Source organism: Carettochelys insculpta, chromosome 6, assembly GCF_033958435.1.
Source record: "Carettochelys insculpta isolate YL-2023 chromosome 6, ASM3395843v1, whole genome shotgun sequence".
NCBI classification, from domain to species: Eukaryota; Metazoa; Chordata; order Testudines; family Carettochelyidae; genus Carettochelys; species Carettochelys insculpta.
Genome location: NC_134142.1, coordinates 21,297,805 through 21,319,317, shown reverse-complemented (window position 1 = coordinate 21,319,317; position 21,513 = coordinate 21,297,805). Strand labels below are relative to the sequence as shown.

At 49.8% G+C, this 21,513-nt stretch overlaps 1 protein-coding gene across 2 annotated transcripts in view; it reads left to right on the top strand.

Annotated features, from left to right (window-relative positions):
- The window catches only part of COA8 (cytochrome c oxidase assembly factor 8), a 55,304-nt gene extending 34,811 nt beyond the window's left edge, over nucleotides 1-20,493 (top strand). The window contains exon 4 of one of the 2 annotated variants that reach the window (XM_074996430.1): nucleotides 19,715-20,493. In XM_074996430.1, coding sequence (XP_074852531.1) covers nucleotides 19,715-20,400 — 686 coding nt within the window. In that variant the 3' untranslated portion in view covers nucleotides 20,401-20,493. The remainder of the gene's footprint in view (nucleotides 1-19,714) is intronic. The other variant, XM_074996431.1, reaches the window with a different exon arrangement.
- Nucleotides 20,494-21,513: the final 1,020 nt, after the last annotated feature.

The window sequence follows — 21,513 nt, the reverse complement described above, 5'->3', positions numbered from 1 at the left end:
CTATTTACAAAACACAAGTAAAGGGGATATGTACAAAGGGGGAGGGGGGGCCACGTCCTGGGCCCCACACCCCCTAATGTCCAGCGCTGGGGGTGGGCGGCTGCGACCCGCGCCTCGGCCTCAGCCCTGGCCGGGGCTGTCTGGGGGCCGGGCGGACCAGGAGATATGGCTGGCGGGTGTCAGCAGGCCCCAGGTCCCCCTCGGTAGAAGGGCCCTTGGTGGCTGATGGCAGTGTGACAGTGGGTGGAGCGGGCAGAGCAGCGTCCGGCATGGCATGGGTGGCCAGGTAGTCCGTGATGCGCTCGAATGTGCGCATAAAGGCCCCCCATGCCTTCTGGCGCCAGGCCAGCACCCGCTCCTGCAGTTGGAGGCGCCGCTCCTCCACCCGCAGGTGCTGCTCTGAGACCTCCAGCTGCTGCCGGAGGATCGCCAGCAGCTGGGGGTCCGTCGCCGTCTGGGAGTGGTGCTGGGTTCGCCATCGTCCCCGCCCTGGGGCTGGTCGGTGCTCTGCCGAGGGGCTGGCCTGGAGTGATGGCCCCGGCGGGCTCTCCGGGACCACTGACACCTCGCCGGTGCTCTCCGGTCCCTCCGATGGTGCAGCTGTGGAACACAAGGGGGAAAGAAGAGTGGAGACAGCTGTTAGTGTGGGCCCTGAGCCATGGCCCTTGTCCCCCCCACCCCTCTGCTGCTGGTTGCCCATCCCCGTCCCCGGGAGATGCTGCTGCTGCTGCTGATGGGTGTCCCACCCCCTCCCCCTGGGGGACCCTAGGTTCTGCTGCCCCCATCCCCAGGGATGGGGCATGGCACTGTCGTGCTGGGGGGGCAGGGGCTGATGCACTCTTCTGAGGGACATGCCACTGCTGTCCTTGGGGCCATGGTCATCTGGGCATGTGGAGGGTCCTGGTCATGTCTGTTGCCCCTGCCCCATAACCCCGGGGGTGTGCACCGGGGTGGGTACATACCTGATGGTCCGCTCCCATGGTCGGGGGACACCTGGTGGGCAGACGCCCTGCTGGAGCTCCGGGATGGCAGCGCGATGTGGAGCCCCCCATCGCTGGAGGAGGATCCCCCCTCCTTCTCCTCCTCCGGTGCCCCAGGGGTGGGCTCCTGGGGGGGCCCCTGGCGTGTGGGGCTTGCCTCCGGGGTGGACTCCGCCTCCGGGGCCTGCTGGGGCTTGTCGGCCGATGTATCATGAGTGTCCGGAGGGGAGGAAGTGTGCCGGGGGCCCAGGATTTCCCTGAGCTCCCTGTAAAAGGGGCAAGTGATGGGGGCGGCCCGAGATCAGCCGGCCGCATCCCGGGCCCAGGCGTAACCCTGCCTCAGCTCCTTAACCTTACTCCTGACGTGGTCAGGAGTGCGGGCAGGGTGACCCCGGGCGGCCAGGCCCTCGGCCAGCCGAGCGAACGCATGTGTGTTCCGCCTCTTGCTCCCCATTACCTGGAGCACCTCCTCCTCCAGAGCCCCAGCAGGTCCCGAAGCTCAGCCTCTGTCCAGGAGGGGCCCCGCTGCCTCTTCCCGGGCTGGCTGCCAGCCTGGGAGCCCTGACTCCCCTTGGGGGAAGTGCCCTGGGGTCGCTTGGGGGCTGGCGGGCGGCCATCGCAGCGGGGGGTGGTGTCTGTGGGTTGCAGAGGGGCGTGCAGGCTGGCCGCTTGGCTGTGCTGCCGCCTGCACACTCTCTCAGCTTCCTGCACAGGAAGGCAGGGGGCGGGGACCTTTAAGGGGCTGCTTCACGCAGCGACCATCGAGCTCAGGGGCTGGAGAGAGTGTCTCTCAACCCCTCAGCTGATGGCTGCCATGGTGGACCCCGCTATTTTGATGTTGCGGGACGCGCATCGGCTACATGTGCCCTACTTCGACGTTCAACGTCGAAGTAGGGCTCTATTCCCATCTCCTCATGAGGTTAGCGACTTTGAAGTCTCGCCAGCTTACGTCGATGTCAACTTCGAAATAGTGCCCGCCACATGTAGATGTGGCAGGCGCTATTTCGAAGTTGGCACGGCTACTTCGAAGTAGCCAGCACATGTAGACACGGCTCTTATGTGTTACATCTACGTAGGCATAGCTAGACATAAGGTAAGCCTTATTTCTCGGTGTGACTGAAGTGAACGAAAGATTGAATTATAAATAAGAGTAAGACTTATGTGAATTAATCTGGTTGAGATAGGCAGGAACACATTGGTACTGGGGAAGATGGGCAAGATAAACCTGTAAGGTAGAGATCAGGTGATTTACGAATGGCGAATGCTGAAAAGTAGCTGGTTCTTGAAAAGTAACCAAGTCAGTCATGAACCAATGATGGAGTGTATAACCAGGAATTAGTTTTATTAATTATCTTTTATTAAAGATGCATACAAGAGAAACCCTGGCAGTGTAACTTTGGATTTCCAATGTATCCTGCTCCCCTCTGTGTTTGAGCCTGGCTCTCCTGAGCATAGTTTAGTTTTGCCGTATGCACAGTCTTCCCAACTGAGGGACAAATCCTCCATTGCGGAACAATGAGAATTTACGCCAGCTGAGGCTTTTCCCTGAGATTTGTATTTTTCCCTGTCAATTTCTGAAGTATACTGTCGGAAATTATTAATTACATCTCAGTGTTAAAGCAGTTGCTTGAAAAGCTTTAAATCTGTTGTTGAGATAATGGCCTCTCCAGGAATGATGTGTCACGTGAAGATCTTTGTGTATTGCACATTGTCTTTTGGAACATTTTAAGATGAGATTTTCTTAGCTACTGTTCTAGAATTATTGGAATAATTGTTGCATTTTTGCATGTCTGTGCACAAACTTTGAGGTCAATACCCTATTGGGAGGCAAAGTTCAAGAACTGTATTCTAAAGTTCAAAATAAATTAATTGCTTGGCATGACACAACGTAACATTTCCTTTGGAGGTCTAACGCTAAACCACCCTGTGCATTGTCCACATCAGTAATTGTTGATGCTACTGGTATATACATATAAGAAACTGTTTCAACTCTCCAAATGATCTGGGAGTGACGAAAGGGTCTGTAAAGCTTCTTTACTGGGCAACTGAGGATTTTCCTGACAGATCCTACATCTCATAACTAGACATAGGACAGACTTTATTTCTCAGTAGGCATGACTGGGAAGGTGAATGGGAGATTAAGCTACAAATTATATTTAAGTAGTGAGGCAGATACCTCTCTCCACTACTAAGCAAAATAATGTCCACCCTTGGAAAGCTTCCAGTTTCCTACAGCATAAAATTATAACAGGAGAAAGTCAGTTTTCCATATTGTTCTGTGATCAGTGTTCCCTCAACTTTTTCCATCATTGGGCAGAATAACTTTTGTTATATGTACCAAGGCATGTGCAGATGCGTACTACCAATAAATTCCTCTCCTGCCATGCTCCAATACTCCTTATGGCTGTGTCTACACTACCTCCCTGCTTCGACGGGAGGATGGTAAGTAGGGTGTTGGGAGTTTATTAATAAAGTGCTGCAGTGCATATGCAGCACTTCATTAAGCAAATTCCCCCCACGAGGAATTTTGAGGAGTAAAGGGACTTCAGAGTACCCCAGGCACTTTGAAGTACCGGCAGGTGAGCTGTGGCTAGATGTGAGCTGGCACTTTGAAGTTAAACACTTCGAAGTTGCTGCGAGGGGGAATTTGCTGAATGAAGTACTGCATGTGTGCCGCAACACTTCATTAATAAACTCTCAACACCCGAATTACCATCCTCCCTTCAAAGTAGGGAGGTAGTGTAGACCCAGCCTACACTTAGTTGTGACTATCTCCCTCATTTTAGGCTTCTGTAGCTTGTGTGGATTACACCAATCTGGAGTAAGTCTCCTGGGGTGAAGAATATCCATTCTCCAGCCAGTTGAGTTTATATGTTTTAATTATATTTCCAAATATGAGAGAGAGCTTCTCTCCTTTCCCAGTGATTTGCCTGCTTTATCTACAGGAAGGGCAGGGTGCATCAGTCAGATCTCAAAAGACTCAATGTGCATGCTCCATAATTCCCCCAAAAATTACTGCTGTAAATCTGGTTGATGTTTATATATGGCAATTGGTCTGGGAGGAATCAAAGACTATGCCCCTGGGAGAAGCTGGCTGTAGAACAGCCATCAGATAACGTGTACTAGCCGCCTTAGCACAGGAAGCTTTCTCTTGAAGTTGAGGAGGTTTTGCACCATTTCTCTGTAAAACAAATAGTCTCAGAGGATTATTGTTTGCCGGTTTAAACCCATAATGATTACAGTCATTACTCAACAGCTAGTCGGCACCCTGCACTTTATTTAACATATAATTAACAATTATATTCTAACCTTTAATTCCATTATATACTTGTGTGGAAATTAGAATGGCAATTGCCATTATTTACAGTGTGAACTTTGTAATAAAAGATGCATGTATTTAATGTTATAGCAAAAAGGAAGAAGGCAAATCAAATTAAATAGTAGTGCCAAGAACATTTAATTCTAATCCTGGATTAGCTTGCTCCCAGTTAAGAGAACCTGAAAAAGAAAGAAATGTATGACTCTTCCTTTGTGGATATAAATGCATATGTTCCTACAGGAGCGATGAATTACAAAATTTGCAGTCACATTTTTGCAACTACATGGTAAAATACAGTAGGTGGGGGGAGCATGTTGAATTGCTGCACACAAAAGGGTCTTTTGTTGGGTATATTTGTAGTCAATGTACAGTGCTGAAGGTGAGAAACCCTTATTCTTCAGTCTGGTTTTTGAACCAGGAGAGTTTGCAAACGTATGATCACCATGTACTTTTTGTGGCCTTGTAGCACACATTAATAGCTGTAACATGATGTATGCACCACATTCCACTTTCATTGTTAATGTGTATTTCTTTTGTTCACAGTATCCACTTAGAAAACACTGAGGCAGGATTTGGTTTTCTAAAACATAGTTAATGTCATTTCACTATTGATGATCCTCTAGATGCGTTAATAGACAATGTAACAAAACCAGAGATCAAGGGAAGAGGTTGACATTTCAACTTTTTAATGATTTGTTCTACTGAAAAGGATCTGTGCTTCAAAATGTTGATGATGTGTGTTGCATCATGATGAAGTGACCCACATCGTGGTGGTATAACTGCCTCTTCCCCTGTGAGTTTCTGCATAATTTAAACCTTTATTATGTTAATTACGTCTAGCCTTATGGTGTGAGGAAAACTTTTCAAAATGTAACCCCACACAATCCTCTGCGCCTGATTCTGCCAACAAATTAAGGGTGAGATTTCCACTCTTCCAAAACTCCAGCCCTCTTATGCTGGGTAAAGGCATGAGTAGAAAAAGTAACCTCAAAAGCCCTCTATCTGGCTGGGAGAAATTTCCGTCGGTGCAGGAACTGAGCTGAACAGCTAGAAGGCTGCACTCTGAAAACCTACACACAAAACAAGTCAGAATTATTCTGTAGTCCAATGACTAGGACATTCACCTGAAAGGAGTCCAATCCCTGCCCCTCAGGGGATTAGTAAATAGATTCCATGGCTTATACCACAGCTGCCTCCTAGAAATCAATGCTATGCAAGTAGTTTTCAGAAGAAGGGCGTGAGAAGTGAGGAATCTGGTTACCTGCAAAGAACAAAAAAGATGATGGTGTGGGACAGGAGGTCACAAGGAAAACCTGCAATCCTCGTGAATTATATTGGAGCTAAATTTTCTCTATTCTGTATCGAGTATGTGTGGATATTTTCTTTTTTCTAAAGCTGTTGGTGGTTTCATGTTTAATTTGTGGAATCATTTTGTTTGTTTGCTCTTATTAAAAAGCCTGCTGTCTGCCCTTATTCTCAATGGGATGAAAATTAGTCTGTCATCACTGAAGATGGCATCCTTCACTGTTTGTATGAGTTAGAAATCTACCAAGGTAAATGGCAGACAAGGTGATTTAGGGTACTAAAATTAAGACTAGATTTTTAAATTAAAAGATATCCCATCTCTTGGATGGATAACAGGTGCCATATTCTGTGCTATTGGGATGGAGAAACTGAAAATGGAGGGGATCAGAAAAGGAAAGAATAACCCCGTCTCCACTGAGAAGCTAAGTGAAATCCTATTCCACTCATGTGGGAGTGATTTCCTCTACAAACAAGAGCTTTTAAAATGCAATGTATTGTCTGTTCTTTTTTGGGGGGTGGAGTGGCGGGGGGAGGGATGGTGATGCTGGTTAATGAGTTTTCAGAACTGGCAGTAGTCTGGGCGCTTGGTTCAAAAATCAATGGACATAACCCAATTATAAGGCTTTGAGAATTACAGGACCATGTATAATACTACTAATGGCTATGAAAGAGCTGTAGGTACCAACCTCAGGGCAAACTGATAAAACTAGGGCACAAACCTACCTGGCGGTGAGTTTGTGCAAAGTGACAGCTCTCTCCTGTATATAATTATTTTGATCACAGAGGTTCATAATGCAACTGCTTAAGTAATATGGAACATTGATATTGCCAGTATAATTAACATATGCAGCAACCCAGAAGCATTCAGTAGTCTAAATACTAAAAACTTTTTCTTGTAGTTCCAAAACCATTTTTATCAGAATTAACCCTCAAGTGAACCAGTAGCTTCCACCTATGTGTTCGTCAAAGTCCACTTGAGTTATGGGGCCCTTGGCATGAGCTGGTACCAGGCCTGCCAAGTGTCACACCAGTACTAAAGGCTGAGACTAGCCAGGTTCTAAGGCCAGGCTGGACTAATGATGCTTATTTATCTTTGCAGGCAGACCTTCATTGAAGTTATTGGGATTCTGGGTGGGCATAAAGATCCATTCACATAGATCAGTTTACAGGACTGGAGCCTGTTTGAGTCTTTAATGTTGGAGAGGTGAAAAGGCACAGTGTAGTGTTGGTGGAGGTGAGAGAAAAAAATCCAAAGTATCTCTGTCTCAGAAGACATAGCTTTTGTAGAAAATCTGTACCGCGTGGATCTAGACAGGAGGTCTTTTACAACAATACTTTCCTGTGAGATTCTCAGTGCTTTTGGTATAAGTACTATTGGCTGATGCCTAGCTAGTGCACTGGCTCCAGATGTCATACAACTGTGTCAGATTCTGATTTTTCTAAAATGTAAATAACTCGCCCTCATAGTTAGGAAGAATAAGAACTTGAAAGTGTGACCCAAGCTTAACTGCTGCAACAAACATCTTCCAGGGGTTGCAGGTATCTCGAAAAGGGAGCTCAGAGAGGTGTGGGCTGCTCTGTTATCTCACTGGCTGTTAACTCCTAGGTTATGTCTACACTATGAGATAAATTCAAATTTAAGGCAGTTAGCTCGATATTACAATGTCACTGTCTTCACTGTAAATACCATTAGCTCGATTTAGGAAGCACTAACATTGATATTATAACATCACCAAAAGCACCTGGGTGTAGCCTCAACTTCAAATTTAAAAGTCCGAATGAATGCCAGTGTGGAAGTCTTAAAATAGAATTTATTAGCTTCCAGAAATCTCCTGTATGTATCCCTCAAAGGTATATGGTTGCTCGCTATGTATGTCCCCTTCCATCTCCACTGCTTTCCAGATGCACAGGAAGTAGGTCACAGGAAGCCTGTGAATTTGAATTCATCACCAGCATGCCCAGGAAATACAAGGGCACCCAGAAGCAAAACTTTCTTTTACCCATCGCATCACACTGCTTTGGTGGCCATTGCATCAGTAGCCGTCTCTTGCAATCATGAGCACTCAGAGTAGCAGTCTACTTAGTTCTCAGCATTGCAAGAGAGCTCCAGCCTGGAGCCATCAGGAGATTTTGGATCTTCTTGCAGTTTCGGGAGAGGAATTAGAGGTGGGCAAACTTCAAGTGTCCAAGAGAAATGTGGAGCTGTTTGAGAAGATGTTGTGCAGGATGAAATCCAGAGGTTGCTCCCGGGATGCTATGCAATCTGGATGAAGGTGAAAGAACTCCGGCAGGCCTATCCAAAAGTCTGGGAAGACAACCGGTGATCTGGGTCATCCCCAAAGACCTGTTGCTAATATGAGCAGCTCCATGTGCTTCTTGGGGAGGACCTGACCAGGTTGCCCGCTCTGAATTTTGACACTTCTGGAGGCCCTGGTCTGGTGTCCAGGATGATCCAAGAGGAGCTGGGGGGCCAGGAGGAAGAGGCCAATGGAGAGGACGACGGGGGCAATCAGCAGGGGCCCGAGGAACCTATTCCTAACAGCCCAGAGCTTTTTACCACAGACCTGGAGCCAGTCCCCCCTACGCAGGCCCTGGCGGGGGCCCAGCTATTCTAGTATTTTTTCTGAATGCTACAAGCAGATTGTGGCTGGGTATAGGTATGGGTATGGGTATAAGTTTTCTATGGATCTATGACTCTCAGAACAGCATGTTAATATTTCTGGGGATGGAGTGCTTATTCTTTTTGGAGATTTCCAGGAAGGCCTGATCGAGGTTCTCTTGTATTTTTGGCATGAGGTTTTTGGGCAGGCCTGACTTATTGCAGCTCCCATGGTAGCACACCCTGCCATACCAGGCAACCAGATAGCAATCTGGTATCATGGTGCCACACAGCATTTTGGCAAATTTTCTAGTCTTGTGCTCACACAGGTTGAGCATCTCTTCTTTGTTGCTATCTGTTATTCTTAGGAGGGTGATGTCTTCTCTAGCAACCTAAAGAAGCACAGGAATTTGGATTGGATGTCTTTGCAATGTTCCATGCCATATTACATTTCTCTAGAGCGCATTACCACACGACGTGGCTGGTGGGCACTCCGTCTCCCCACCTCTGTGTGGCTGGCAGGCTCTCTGGGCCTTCCCCGCTCCCATTTCCCTTTCTCCCTACATTTCTTTTCACTTTATGGGGATCCCGCCCCACCCAGCTGTCCATGTGGCGGGAATCAAAGCCTTCCCCTTTACCACATGGCTGCTTGACTCTGCAGATCCTGGTCCCACACACAGGCATGTCTGGCACAGGCTGGTTTTCCTTGTGGAGGATTGGTCCAGGGAACGGCCAAAAAAGCTTTCTACCCTGCTCCAGCATGCCAGGCCGCTTCCCCTGCTTTGCACCCACCACCCTTGTAAAGCGGACAGTGGGTTATCATGTCCACAATCAAATGATGTGGTTATGCGATGGCTTGTTTAATGCATGGTTTTAATCCTTGTCATCCTTAAGAAGCCTTAAGTGGACTTGAAAAAAGAAAGTTTCACTGATTTGTAAAGATAGAGACCCGTTCCTTCCATGGGTAGGTGCTCTGTGTGAATTGTATCTCAGTTTTGACCTTCACTTACCAGCAGGCATCCTCAGCGTAGGAGACAAGTTCCAAGCAGGACCTTATCCTGCAGCACATGGAGTGGGTTCATGTGGAAATTGCAGCGAGCAAAAGGAACTCAGCACAGTGGTGGCAGACTGTGCTTGAGTTCAAGACAGAGCAAATGTGTTGCCTGGAGAGTTGGTGGATTCGCCATCCCTCAAGGTTTTTTAAGTCCCGATTTGGCAGAGTCCTGGCTGGGATGACTTAGTAGGGTTGATCTTGCTTGAAGCAGAGGGCTGGACTAGATGACCTCCTGAGGTTCCTTCCAGACCTATGATTCTATGAAATGGTGCCTGAAGGGAGGACGCAGCAAAACTCATGATGGCAATGGGTGAGCAAACCAAGGTCCTGCGCTCCATGCTGGAGCTGCAAAGGGACTCCCTGCGTAGCACTGCATGCTCCGCTCCCTGCTGCCCAGACTCCCCTGAATACAGGTTGCCCACCCCCTGTTGTCAAGGTTCCCGAACACAGGGAGGGCAAGTCCGCCGTTCTACCCCCAAGAGCCACTGCAAAAGCCTATTCCACCCCTCTTGACACCCCTTCTTTTCCCTGCTGTTTAATCCTCCCACAAATAACACTGTAGTTGTCATCGAAAGAATAAGTTTATTTTTTGGTACCCATGTGTGGTGGGGTGCATAAATCATTGCAGGGACCCAGGCGGGGGTGGAGAAGGCCAATAGCACAGCTGCCCACTGTTATGCCAAGGTCCGCAAAGGACTTGCAGCAGAGGGACCTGGGCGAGGGTGGAGAGGGCCGATAGCACAGCTGCCCATGTTTTTGTGGAAGTAAGTAACCGTCCCTTTACATCCATCCTTTCTGAAACTTACCCCCTCCCCGCAAGTAACAGCATTCTTTCTGTGAAAGCCATGGTCTGATTTATTGGCGCAGATTTTGTGGGGAGCAGAAGTAATTTTGGGGAGTGGGCGGTGGTATTACAACATTGCAATTGTGGGTCTGGCTGATCATTCATGAAACTGTTTCAAAGCTTCCCTGATTGCCACTGCCTCTCCATGGTTTTTAGAGAATGGCCTTGTAGGCAGTTGCAGATAAGCCCTGCTCATGGCTTCAGCCTCTGCATTCCAAGGGCTCATGAAATTCTCACATCTGGCTTCACAAATGTTATGCAAAATAGAGCACACTGTAATCATGGTGGGGACATTAGTTTCACAAAGGTCCAAATGGGTCAATAAGCACCTGAACCTGACTTTTAAATGGCCAAAGGTGCATTCCCCCACCATTCTGCACTTGCTGAGTCTTAAATTGAAGTTATCTTTGCAGCGGTCCAGGGCTCCTGTCTGTGGTTTGATGAGGCAAAGAAGCGGAGGGTAAGCCCCTGCCACTTCAAGTGGGGGCACAGCCTCAGCATAGGATTGAAGCCATAGGAGGCCTCCCTTTTCTTGGTCTGTCTATGCACTCAATATTTTTAATCCAGGATTGGACAAGATTAATAAAATATTCCACTAACAATTTTCTCTCTCTGTCTCCCCCCTTCATTCTGATTGTTACATGACTTCAGTAAATTGGTGCTATGTAACTAAGGTAGGTGAATGGAGAAATAAATGTAATTTTCTGCAGTTTGTTGATATTGGTTATGGATTTGACATGATCCTGGGTCAGTAGAAAAAAATTTTTTTAACAAATTGTAAAAAGTGAATAAATTCATTAGCAAGGTAATTTTAGGGGGAGAAAAGAAGAGAGGGTTGATCAGAAGTATATATTCTCAGTCTACAAAGTAACAAAAAATATCAAGGAAAATAATTATGGAGAAGGGACCTTTAAACTTTGCTAGAAAGCTGCTAGTAGTTGCTCTGGTAAAGACAGTCTTGGTTAAGTGGAACAGATGGGCCATGACAAGGAAAGAGCCACAAGAAAGGAAGTCTGGAAACAGACCATAAGCTCATGGAGCAAAAGATAAGACAGGTGGTATGCAAAGAAATTGTGTTAAGGCTACACAGGTGCTCAACTTTGAAGTCAAAATACGTTTTGTCAGCAGAAACTTGATTAAAAAAAAAGCCATGTAGATGCTCCAGGTTGCCCTTTTGTCGACAGAGCAGGTCAAAGGATGATCCACTTCTATGTGTAGACACAATCTGTCGACAGAAGTTTTTTCGGAACATCTCTTCTGAAAGTAACCTCTGTAGACAGACACTTCTAGTGTAGCCATAGCCTAGTTGCAGGACAGGGATGCAGAACTTCTGATGGATGCTGTTAATTCTGCTTCCCAAAAAACAGGCAAAATCCAAATGAGGAGAAAGTTAATAGTATAACATTAGAAAGGAAATAGCGATGATCATGATTCAAATAGCCTCTGATGCCAAATTCTGTCCATGGTAGGAGATTGGGGCTTAATTCTCCAGTCCTTACTTACATAGCTCTTTATAGATGATGATGATGGAAGCAGTGATGTGCAGAAGGGTAGCAATGTTACTGAAATGAGGTAGTATTTCTCTTATAACAGCATCTTAGTAGGTAGATGCAATTTGTCTTAATTGCATGAATACTGGAAACAATAATTTTAATTTCTTTTAAATGGCTTTAAAATACTTGTTTTCTCATAAAGCACAAAACCCAATGGTTTTAAAGAAAGCAGAGCATCTTTAAAAAAGCTCAGAAGGTCCCTTGCACTCAGACAATAGCAATGCTTATATAATAGCTGTGAGCTGAACTAAAACGAAATTCAAAATGTCCCCATCAAGCATCCTGCTCTGCTTGTAATGAACTCTGCATGTATGGTAAACAGACTCCATTATTTTTATTCTTGTCAATTATGCATAGTAAAGATTAGGGACTAAATGCACTAGATATTATTGGCAGAATTTTTCTACAGGTACTTGTAATACTGAAAAAAAAATTAAAAGGGGAAGAGGGAGAATTCAGTTATGCAGAAGACAGCTACATTGCCCTTGAGTGGAGCAGGATTAGTCCCAATGTTCTCTTTAATGAAACCTCCAGTAATGGGTTTCCTATATGTTCAGACATCTTTTTTTTTCCTTTTGCTTTTACTCCAGAGTCCCTGCCCTCAGTGATACCAGTATAACTCTGCCTGTAATAACTGGAAGTCGGTATTGTGATGCATGCACAAAGGGCAAGGGTTAAGATTGTTTACATGAATCTCAGAAACTTATATTTTCTGGCTCGAGTGTTTTTCTGTGCATATTTATTGTTCTCCTAGCACAGATCTTGTTTGGAATATTTTTTAAAGCACTCTGAATTTGGCTAGAAATTGTGATCAATAAAGTTGATAGCAGCATTAAACATTGCCAACTCATGTCCTGATGAAGCAAATATCAGACAAGCTGCTGAGTGTGGTTTTTAGAGAACTAGTGGTGCCTGGACACTTTTGAGTAGTTGCTACATTTCACAGAGGGGTGAAATAATTCCAGAGTAGCTCCAAACTGTAAGCCATATTAATATATTGAAATCATTTGGAATCTTTTGTGTGCACAGACTGCATGATCAGGCTAGGTTTGTAAAACATTTTAGTACTATTGTGAGAGAATATCAGAAGGAAGATTGTTTCTGAAAATCAAAATGGTGTAACAAAATGGGCTATATTTCCCTCTGTATGTGGAGGTAATTAATATTAATTTCTCTGTTGATCAAAGACTCTAACCCAAAGCTGCAGTCAGGCTGAACTCTGAATTTCCTAGATTAGCAACAGCTGTGACAAAATCAACTATTTAAACATAGGTTTTTATATCACATGAACTGTTTTACTTTTCCACAATTAACTTATGTAAAATATCTCAGCTTGTCAGTGAAACACAGATTTCTTTCTGGGAGGGAATGGAGTTTTACATACAACATCCACTAATCCGTAGACAAAACTACCACGTATACTGAGGTGTCTACACAAAATCAAAAGGACCTGGTGTTGCCCTGTAATGAATGGCCTTCCTTTCCACAAGGGTCTTTGTGCCACTTTCTCCCTAAAAGCACTGTTCTGTACCCATGTTGCTCCTTAAGAGGACTTGAGAGAAAAGGCAAGGAAAGGATTTACAGAATCAATTCCTATAATGGCCATCCTGCTTACTGTTCCCACTAGGCTCTTAGAGTATGCCTATGTTGCAATGAAACACTCAAGGTTCATTTATGTCAGTGGACTCAGGCTACAGGGCCATAAACTTTAGTTAGATGTTTGGGCCTGCTACCCTCCAAGGGAGGAGAAGCTCAGGTTCCAGACCAAGCACATCTATGTACACCAGCAAATCTCTTTGAGGCCCATGGGGGAGGCGGGTGAAGTGCAAACAGGGCTTGGGGTCAAAAACTGAAGCACCATTGTGCAAGGCTGGAACCGTGGACTTCAAGCCTTACTACCTGGGGCTGAAGCCAAACCCTGAGTAACATAGGGTATGTCTACACTAACAGGAAGATCAGCCTGGGCAGGGTCAGTTTTCTGGAGTTCAATTTCATGCGCCTGGTAGAGATGCATGAAACGGAGCTATCTGGGGTTGGCAGTCAAACCGTGTTCCTCAATATCACGGGGAGTGATGGGTGGTCAGTTTTCTCCCATTGACCATTCTCTGTGTAGACTGACAGGTAAGTCAATTGCAGATAAGTTGATTCTAGCTATGCAGTTGCCCCAGATAGAAGTGTGTATCTGGAATCAACCTAACTCTCTAGCGTAGACCAAGTCTTAGCTTTGCAGGGGCCCCAGCAGTTGCTTGCTAATCTCTGAGCCCTAACTTTTATATACAGAAAAACAGTTGTGCACTGGTAGCCATGAGATGTTCTAGCATGCTGGGCAGGGGTGGGGGGGGCTCATTATATAGCATGCTGGGTAGTTGAAAGGGCTCAGAAAGAAAAAAGCTGGGAAACTCAGTCTACACTACAGTTTTATAGCCCCACAGTTTGTGAGACCAGCTGCCCCAAATTAGCTGACACAGGCCAGCTGCAGCTCTTCTATTGCAGTGCAGACATACTCTAGGACAGGGACAGGGACAGGGACCTGGACCATGCCTTGCCTGGATCTGTACCTTAGGGTTCACTTCCCCAGCATCTGGCCCAGGATGGTGGGGTGTAGAGCCCCAAACCTCAGGGGCTGGATCCAGGCAAGCTGGGCCTCTGTCTGGCAGGAGAAGGAAGCAGCTCTGCTGCCTCCTTTCCCTCACCCAACTGGGGGGAATTACAGCATAGTGCTGCTTGGAGAGAGGCTTCCCCTGCTGTTCTGGTTGGCCAAAATTCTAGACAATTGGAGAAGAGCCGGTGGTGCCTGGGGGTGTGAGGATAAAGCCTCTTCGGGGACCTTTTCTCCCTGTTGCCATTCCCCAAGCCAAGGGGCGGGTGTGGCAGCAGTGCACAGAGGTAAATGTGCCCCCCATTGCCCAGCCTGCTCCTGCCCCCTCCTCCTACACTAACTACCCCATTCTACTTCTGCATCCTCTCCTTCCCAGATCCCCCCATCCCCACTCTGCTGGGGCACCACCCTCCTGCACTGACCCCCTCACCTCCATCCTGTTCCTGAATCATCCCACTTCTGTCCCCAGCCCACTTACACACCTTACCTCCCACCCAGATCCCCCAGCCCACTCCTGCACCCTCCTTCCCACCTAGACCCCAAATACCCACCCCAATCTAGTCACCAAACACCTATCCCCAGCCCACTTCTGCACTATCCCACCTAGATACCATACCTGCTCTCCAGCAGCCCCCTCCCACAAGCGTGAACCTTGAACCTGTGAGGGGAGTGAGATGTTTCAGGTGAGGGGCAACATCAGTGAGCGTTTTGGTGTTTGCTTCTCACTTTATGTGGCTCCTGACTTTTCTCTGGGTCAGTGGTCCCCAACTCAAAAAGATCCCCACCTAAGAGGCCAAATCCAGCAGACCTTTAATGGGAGGGGCTTTCTATTGTGTCTGAAAGCAGGTGGAAGCTTACAGCAGAGAGACCCTGTTTTATCTGGTGCCCATGATTAATAGAGGGACTTGCTGGTTCCAGCAAATTAAAAATCTATCTGACTGGAAGCTTATGAAATATGTACTACTTAGAAAGAGACCAAAACTGTACATGTAGATATACATTATTAGACAAAATGCATTATGTATCTATCCATGTTAGAATAGCTGTTTTGTTCAGAGTCATTCAACTCTCTGGTGCAAATAAGTAACTGCAGAGGTGGTGTTTTTTTTTTTTAAATGAGTGATGGGGACGAGGCAGTGAATATTGTTTAGCCAAAAGAAGAAGCAACTTCTTTGCATCAGCTCTCTTGCATAATGAATAGGTTATAATTTCAATTAAATCTTATGCGTATTTATGAAAACTTACTGAACTTCCATACTGAGTAGCTCTGATCCCCCTACAAGGGTTGCTAGTGTCCAGCTTTTGACTGGAACATTCAATCAAAAAGGTATCCTGGTGGCTCCAGTCAGCACTGCTGTCCAAGCCTTTGAAAGTAAGGCAGCAGACATGGGCTAAGGCAGACTCCTTGCCTGCTTTGGCTTTGGGCAGCTCCCAGAAGTAGCTGGTATGTCCCTGCCGCCCTTAGATGGAGAGGCGGTCAGGGAAGGGCTGGCCGTGTTTTGCCCTCTCCCCAGCAATGGCTCTACAGCTCCCAGTGGTTGGAAACTGAAGCCAATTGAAGCTGGAGGGGCAATACCTATGAGTGGAGGCCATGTGCACAGCTGCCTGGCTGCACTTCTGCCTCGGAGCCAAGGGATATATCACTGCTTCTGCAGGAGCCCCCTGAGGTAAACACTGCTTGGAGCGTGCACTCAACACCTCCCACACTCCAGCCCTGAGCCCCTCAAACACCCCAACTCCCTGTCCAGGCCATGACCCCCTTCTGCACCTCAAATTCTTCATTCCCATCCAAGAACATACACCCTGGGCTGAAGCTTGCACCCCTTCCCTCTCCCCAGCTTCCTGCTCCAGTCCTCTCAAACCTCACAAACTAAACATCCTTCCTTTGCCCTTTCTCCCAGGTCCTGCCCCCCTCACACTTCAAACCTCTCAGCTCCAGCCTGGAGCCCATTCCCACACCCCAAGCCCACCCCAGCCAAAGTGAGCACTGGGGAGAGCAAGCAACAGAGGAAGGGGTTTGCAGTGTGAGAGGAGCAGGACCTGAGAGACAGAGCAAAGCAAGGATGTTTAGTTTGTGCATTTAGAAAGTTGGCAACCCTACTTCCTACCCCTTTTAATGTTTAGCTCAAATATAGGGTTACACATCTGATGAAGTGAGTCTGTGCTCACGAAAGCTCATGCTCAAAACTTTTCTGTTAGTCTATAAGGTGCCACAGGACCCTTCGTTGCTCTCTACTCCACTGTTTCCCAATTTTATTTGGCCATGGAACCCATTTAAACACAAGAATTTTGTGGAACCCCATTCCCATGCTCCACCCCCCCATCTCCAGGCTTACTCACCTCATTCCCCAACCCCTGAATCTGCCCCCAACCCCAAGCTTTACTTTCCATCTCGCAAACCCACCCCACCAGCCCCAGGCTTAACCCCTCTCAGCTCCAAACCCATTTCGAGAATTAACCTGCCTCACCCCCAAACTAGCCCCCAGAACTAACCTGTTCATGGCACTGGCTGGGGAGCCTACATCGGGCAGCCATGTGTGCCCAGTGGAAGGAAGGCTGGTGTGGAGGTGTTCCATTGGCGGGGGTGAGCTGAGCCATACCCACCAGAGGGGCGTGGCCACTAGGGTATTGGGGTGACTGAGGAGCTAGCTGCAGCTCCTTCCCCTGCCACCACTTATATAATGGAACTAAATTCAGTTGGTTTAAGGGCCAGATCCCTCCTGCTGGCTGTTCAACCAATTAAATTTAGTTTTATTGTTTCAGTGGTGGTAGGGCAGGGTGCTGCAAAAGAGTCAGCAATTGTAGTGAATTTTTTTTGTGGAACCCTTATTTTCACTTTGCAGAACTCCAGGGTTCCGTGGAACACCATTTGGGAAATATGACACACATTTCTGTAGCACCACGCAGCTAGGTCCCATAATGTGAAGAATCTCAACCTCTGATAGCTTCATATTTATACCACAGCTAATACTAGAACTCTGCTCAATACCTCCCTGCTACAAATACCAATAGGTAACTAACCATTAATGTGAAATTGAAAAGCATGTGTGTATGTTTAACTCAGACAAAGGACACAAAATTTGCTGCTCTTACTACAGACCTGGTATCTTTCCATTAAAAAAGCAATTATAATCTCTACAACATGAAAATCAGCAACACCTCTGGGATATATTGTAATGCTACCATCCTTTTGAAGGCTTATGACTTCCCTACAATCTTTTACACCTGCTATTGGCATCACCATCTTTTTCCTGAATCCCCCTGCCCTTCTGTTTCTGTGACTCTCCCCTGGCCTCATTCTTTTCCCTCTCTGGCAGCTCTACTATTGGTCCTCTTTTCTCTCACCGCTGTTGATGTTAATGAGTCTGCTCAGGTGGCAAGGACAATCTCATCCATTCCTATGGACTCATCATTTATTTTCTGTCCAAATGTGATTATTTTTAATTCTGGGCAAAAATGGGTCAGACAGTTTTGAGTAGAAGAATTGGGTAAATATGACATGAGTCCTTTCTTTGAAGAGCCAAGACAGTTGGAATGAAAAGTTGAAAGCTGGCATGGAAAGTAGTTTGGAAGTGTCAGAAAAGCTGTGTCTACATGTGCACGCTACTTCGAAGTAGCGGCACTAACTTTGAAATAGCGCCCGTCACGGCTACACGTGTTGGGCGCTATTTCGATGTTAACATCGACGTTAGGCGGCAAGACGTCGAAGCCGCTGACTCCATGAGGGGATGGGAATAGCGCCCTACTTCGACGTTCAACGTCAAAGTAGGGACCGTGTAGTCGTTGCGCGTCCCGCAACATCGAAATTGCGGGGTCCTCCATGGCGGCCATCAGCTGAGGGATTGGGAGACACTCTCTCCAGCCCCTGAGCTCAATGGTGGCCGCGTGGAGCGGCCCCTTAAAGGTCCCCGCCCCATCCCTTCCTGTGCAGGAAGCTGAGAGAACGTGCAGGCGGCAGCCCAGACACACGGCCAGCCTGCATGTTCCTCAGCCAGCACAGACAGCCACCCCAGCTGCGATGGCCACCCGGCAGCCCCCCAGGGGACCCCCCCCAAGGGGAGCCAGGGCAGCTAGGGCTCGCAGGCTGGCAGCCAGGGTGGCAAGCTGCAGCAGGACCCCTCCTGGACGGAGGCCGAGCTTCGGGACCTGCTGGGGCTCTGGAGCGAGGAGGAGGTGCTCCAGGTAATGCGGAGCAAGAGGCAGAACGCGGATGCGTTCGCTCGGCTGGCCGAGGCCCTGGCCGCCCGGGGTCATCCTGCCCGCACTCCGGACCATGTCCGGAGTAAAGTCAAGGCGCTGCGGCAGGGTTACGCCTGGGCCCGGGATGCGGCCGGCCGATATGGGGCCGCCCCCGTCACTTGCCCCTTTTACAGGGAGCTCAGGGACATCCTGGGCCCCCGGCACACTTCCTCCCCTCTGGCCACTCTTGATACCTCGGCTGAGGAGCCCCAGCAGGCCCCGGAGCCGGAGTCCGCCCCGGAGGTAAGCCCCGCACCCCGGGGGCCCCCCTGGAGCCCACCCCCAGGGCACTGGAGCAGGAGGAGAGGGAGGGGGACGACGACTCCGCCGACACCGGCCTGCACATCCTCCTGCCATCGAGGAGCAGCAGCTGGGCGTCTGCCCCCTGGGTGTCCCCCGACCGTGGGAGTGGACCTACAGGTATGTACCCCCCCGGTGTACACCCCCGGGGTTGAGGGGCGGGGGTAATAGATATGTGGCCAGGGCCCTCCACATGCCCAGATGGCCATGGCCCCAAGGACAGCAGTGGCATGTCCCTCACAGGAGTGCATCAGCCCCTGCCCGCCCCCCCCAGCATGACAGTGCCATGCCCCATCCCCAGGGCTGGGCGGAGCGGAACCTCTAGGGTCCCCCAGGAGGAGGGGGTGGGACACCCCGCAGCAGCAGCAGCAGCATGTGATGGAGTGGGGGGAGTGCAAATGCGAGTCTCAGGCTAGATACGAGCAACAAGCTGAATAGCTCCCAGTGGCTAAGGATGATCCTGGGGCTACAACTGGCAGGTTACACCTCTGCCCTGAACAAAGAGGAGGGAGGAGCCGAGCTGGGTTTGAATCGGGGGCCGCAGTTAGAGGCTAGGGGAAGGGAGAGCTGGAAGGCAGCCAGCCTGAGGAGGGGGAAAGCTACACCCCAGAGGGGCACCCCTTGGGGTCTTCTCCCCAGGACGGGTTGGAAGGACCATCTCTGACTGCTGTACTGTCACTTCTGGGAGAAACTGGGCATCTGTTGCCTAAGAAACCTCTTCTGTCAGACCCTGCTGAGTGAACTGAGAGTCACTTCCGCCAGGGGACAGGGTGCAGTGCAGGGGCACCCTTGAACCCCACCACAGCAGCATCTCCCGGGGACGGGGAACGTGCAGCACAGGGGTGGGGGGACAAGGGCCACGGCTTGGGGCCCACACTAACGCCTGTCTCCACTCTTCTTCCCCCCCTCCTGTGTTCCGCAGCTGCACCATCGGAAGGACCGGAGAGCGCCGGCGAGGCGTCAGTGGTCCCGGAATCCCCTCCGGGGCCATCACTCCAGGCCAGCCCCTCGGCGGAGGACCGACCGGCCCCACGGCAGGCAAGATGGCGGACCCAGCACCACCACCCGACGGCGACGGACCCCCAGCTGCTGGCCCTCCACCGCCGGCAGGTGGAGGTCGCGGAGCAGCGGCTGCGGGTGGAGCACCGCCACCTCCACCTCCAGGAGCGGGCGCTGGCCTGGCGCCAAGAGGCATGGGGGGCCTGCATAGAGACCTTTAACTGCATAGCGGACTACCTGGCCCCCCATGCCGCACCGGCCGCCGCTGTGCCTGCCCTGATTGCTCCACCCGCCGCGCCACCCGCTGCTCCTGTCGTCGCCGTGCCGTCCGCCATCGCCCCGCCACCGAGGGCCGTTCCACTGAGGGAGACCTGGGACCAGCTGACACTTGCCGGCCATATCTGCTGGTCCGCCCGGCCCCCAGCCAGCCCCGGACAGGGCTGCGGCCGAGGCAGGGCTCCCGGCCACCCACCCCCAGTGCTGGACTATAGGGGCGTGGGGCTCAGGACATGGCCCCCCCCCCGTTTTGTTCTTTGCGTTGTATATAGTTTGTATTTATTTATTTGTGCCCCCTGTTTGCCCAGTCTGATCCTTCCCTCCCCCACGTAAATAGTTCTCCCTGGTTTTTTTTGTTAATATATACATACACTTTTCATAGTTAAGTTAGTTAGAAGTTCCTGTATATAGTTACTATTAGTTAGAACAGAGTTCAAAGTAAACAAATTTGATTTCACAAACAAGTGTCTGCTTTTATTTGTCCAGGAAAAGTGGGGGGGGGGGTGCGCTGTTGGGTCCTCCGTGGTGTGGGCGTAGGGGCAGGGAGTGTTGTGGAGGAGGGGGGGGGCACTGGGGGGCCTGCCAGCGTTCACCCCGTGGCCTTATCGAAGTGGGCCCGCAGGGCCTTCCGGACCCGGGTCCCTTCGGGGTCCACCTGGCGACTGGGGGCAGCGGGTGGCTGCACATCGGCCCTGCCGGCCTCCACAGCCCAGCCCTGAAAGAAGGCCTTCCCCTTGCTCTCCACCAGATTGTGTAGGACACTGCACGCACCCACAATCTGGGGGATGTTGGTGGGGCCTGCATCCAGGCAGGTGAGGAGACATCTCCAGCGCCCTTTGAGGCGGCCAAATGAGCGCTCCACCACCTGGCACGCATGGTTCAGGCGCTGGTTGAAGCGCTCCTGGCTGGCAGAGAGATGGCCCGTGTACGGGTGCATGAGCCAGGGCTGGAGGGGGTATGCCTCATCTGCGATGACGCAGAGGGGCATGGTGGTGTCCCCCACAGGGATCTCCCGCTGGGGGATGTAGGTCCCTGCCTCCAGGCGGCGGCACACGCCCGAGTTCCAGAAAACCCGGGCGTCGTGGGTGCTGCCAGGCCAGCCCACATAAACGTCCTGGAAACGGCCCTGGCTGTCCACCAAGGCCTGGAGGACCACTGAGTGGTAGCCCTTCCGGTTTATATAGCATCCTCCAGTGTGCACCGGGGCGCGGATGAGGATGTGAGTCCCATCCAGAGCCCCGAAGCAATTGGGGAAGCCCAGGGTGGCAAAGCCCGCGATGGTGGCATCTGGGTCCCCCAGCCTCACGCGCCTGTGGAGGAGCATGGCGTTGATGGCGCGCACGACCTGCAGGGGAAGTACATGGGAGAGCACCAATGAGGGGTGAGCGGGGTGTGCATGGCCCTCCCCTGCCAGGGCCCCCCTGCCCTCCCCTCCCCTCCCCTGCC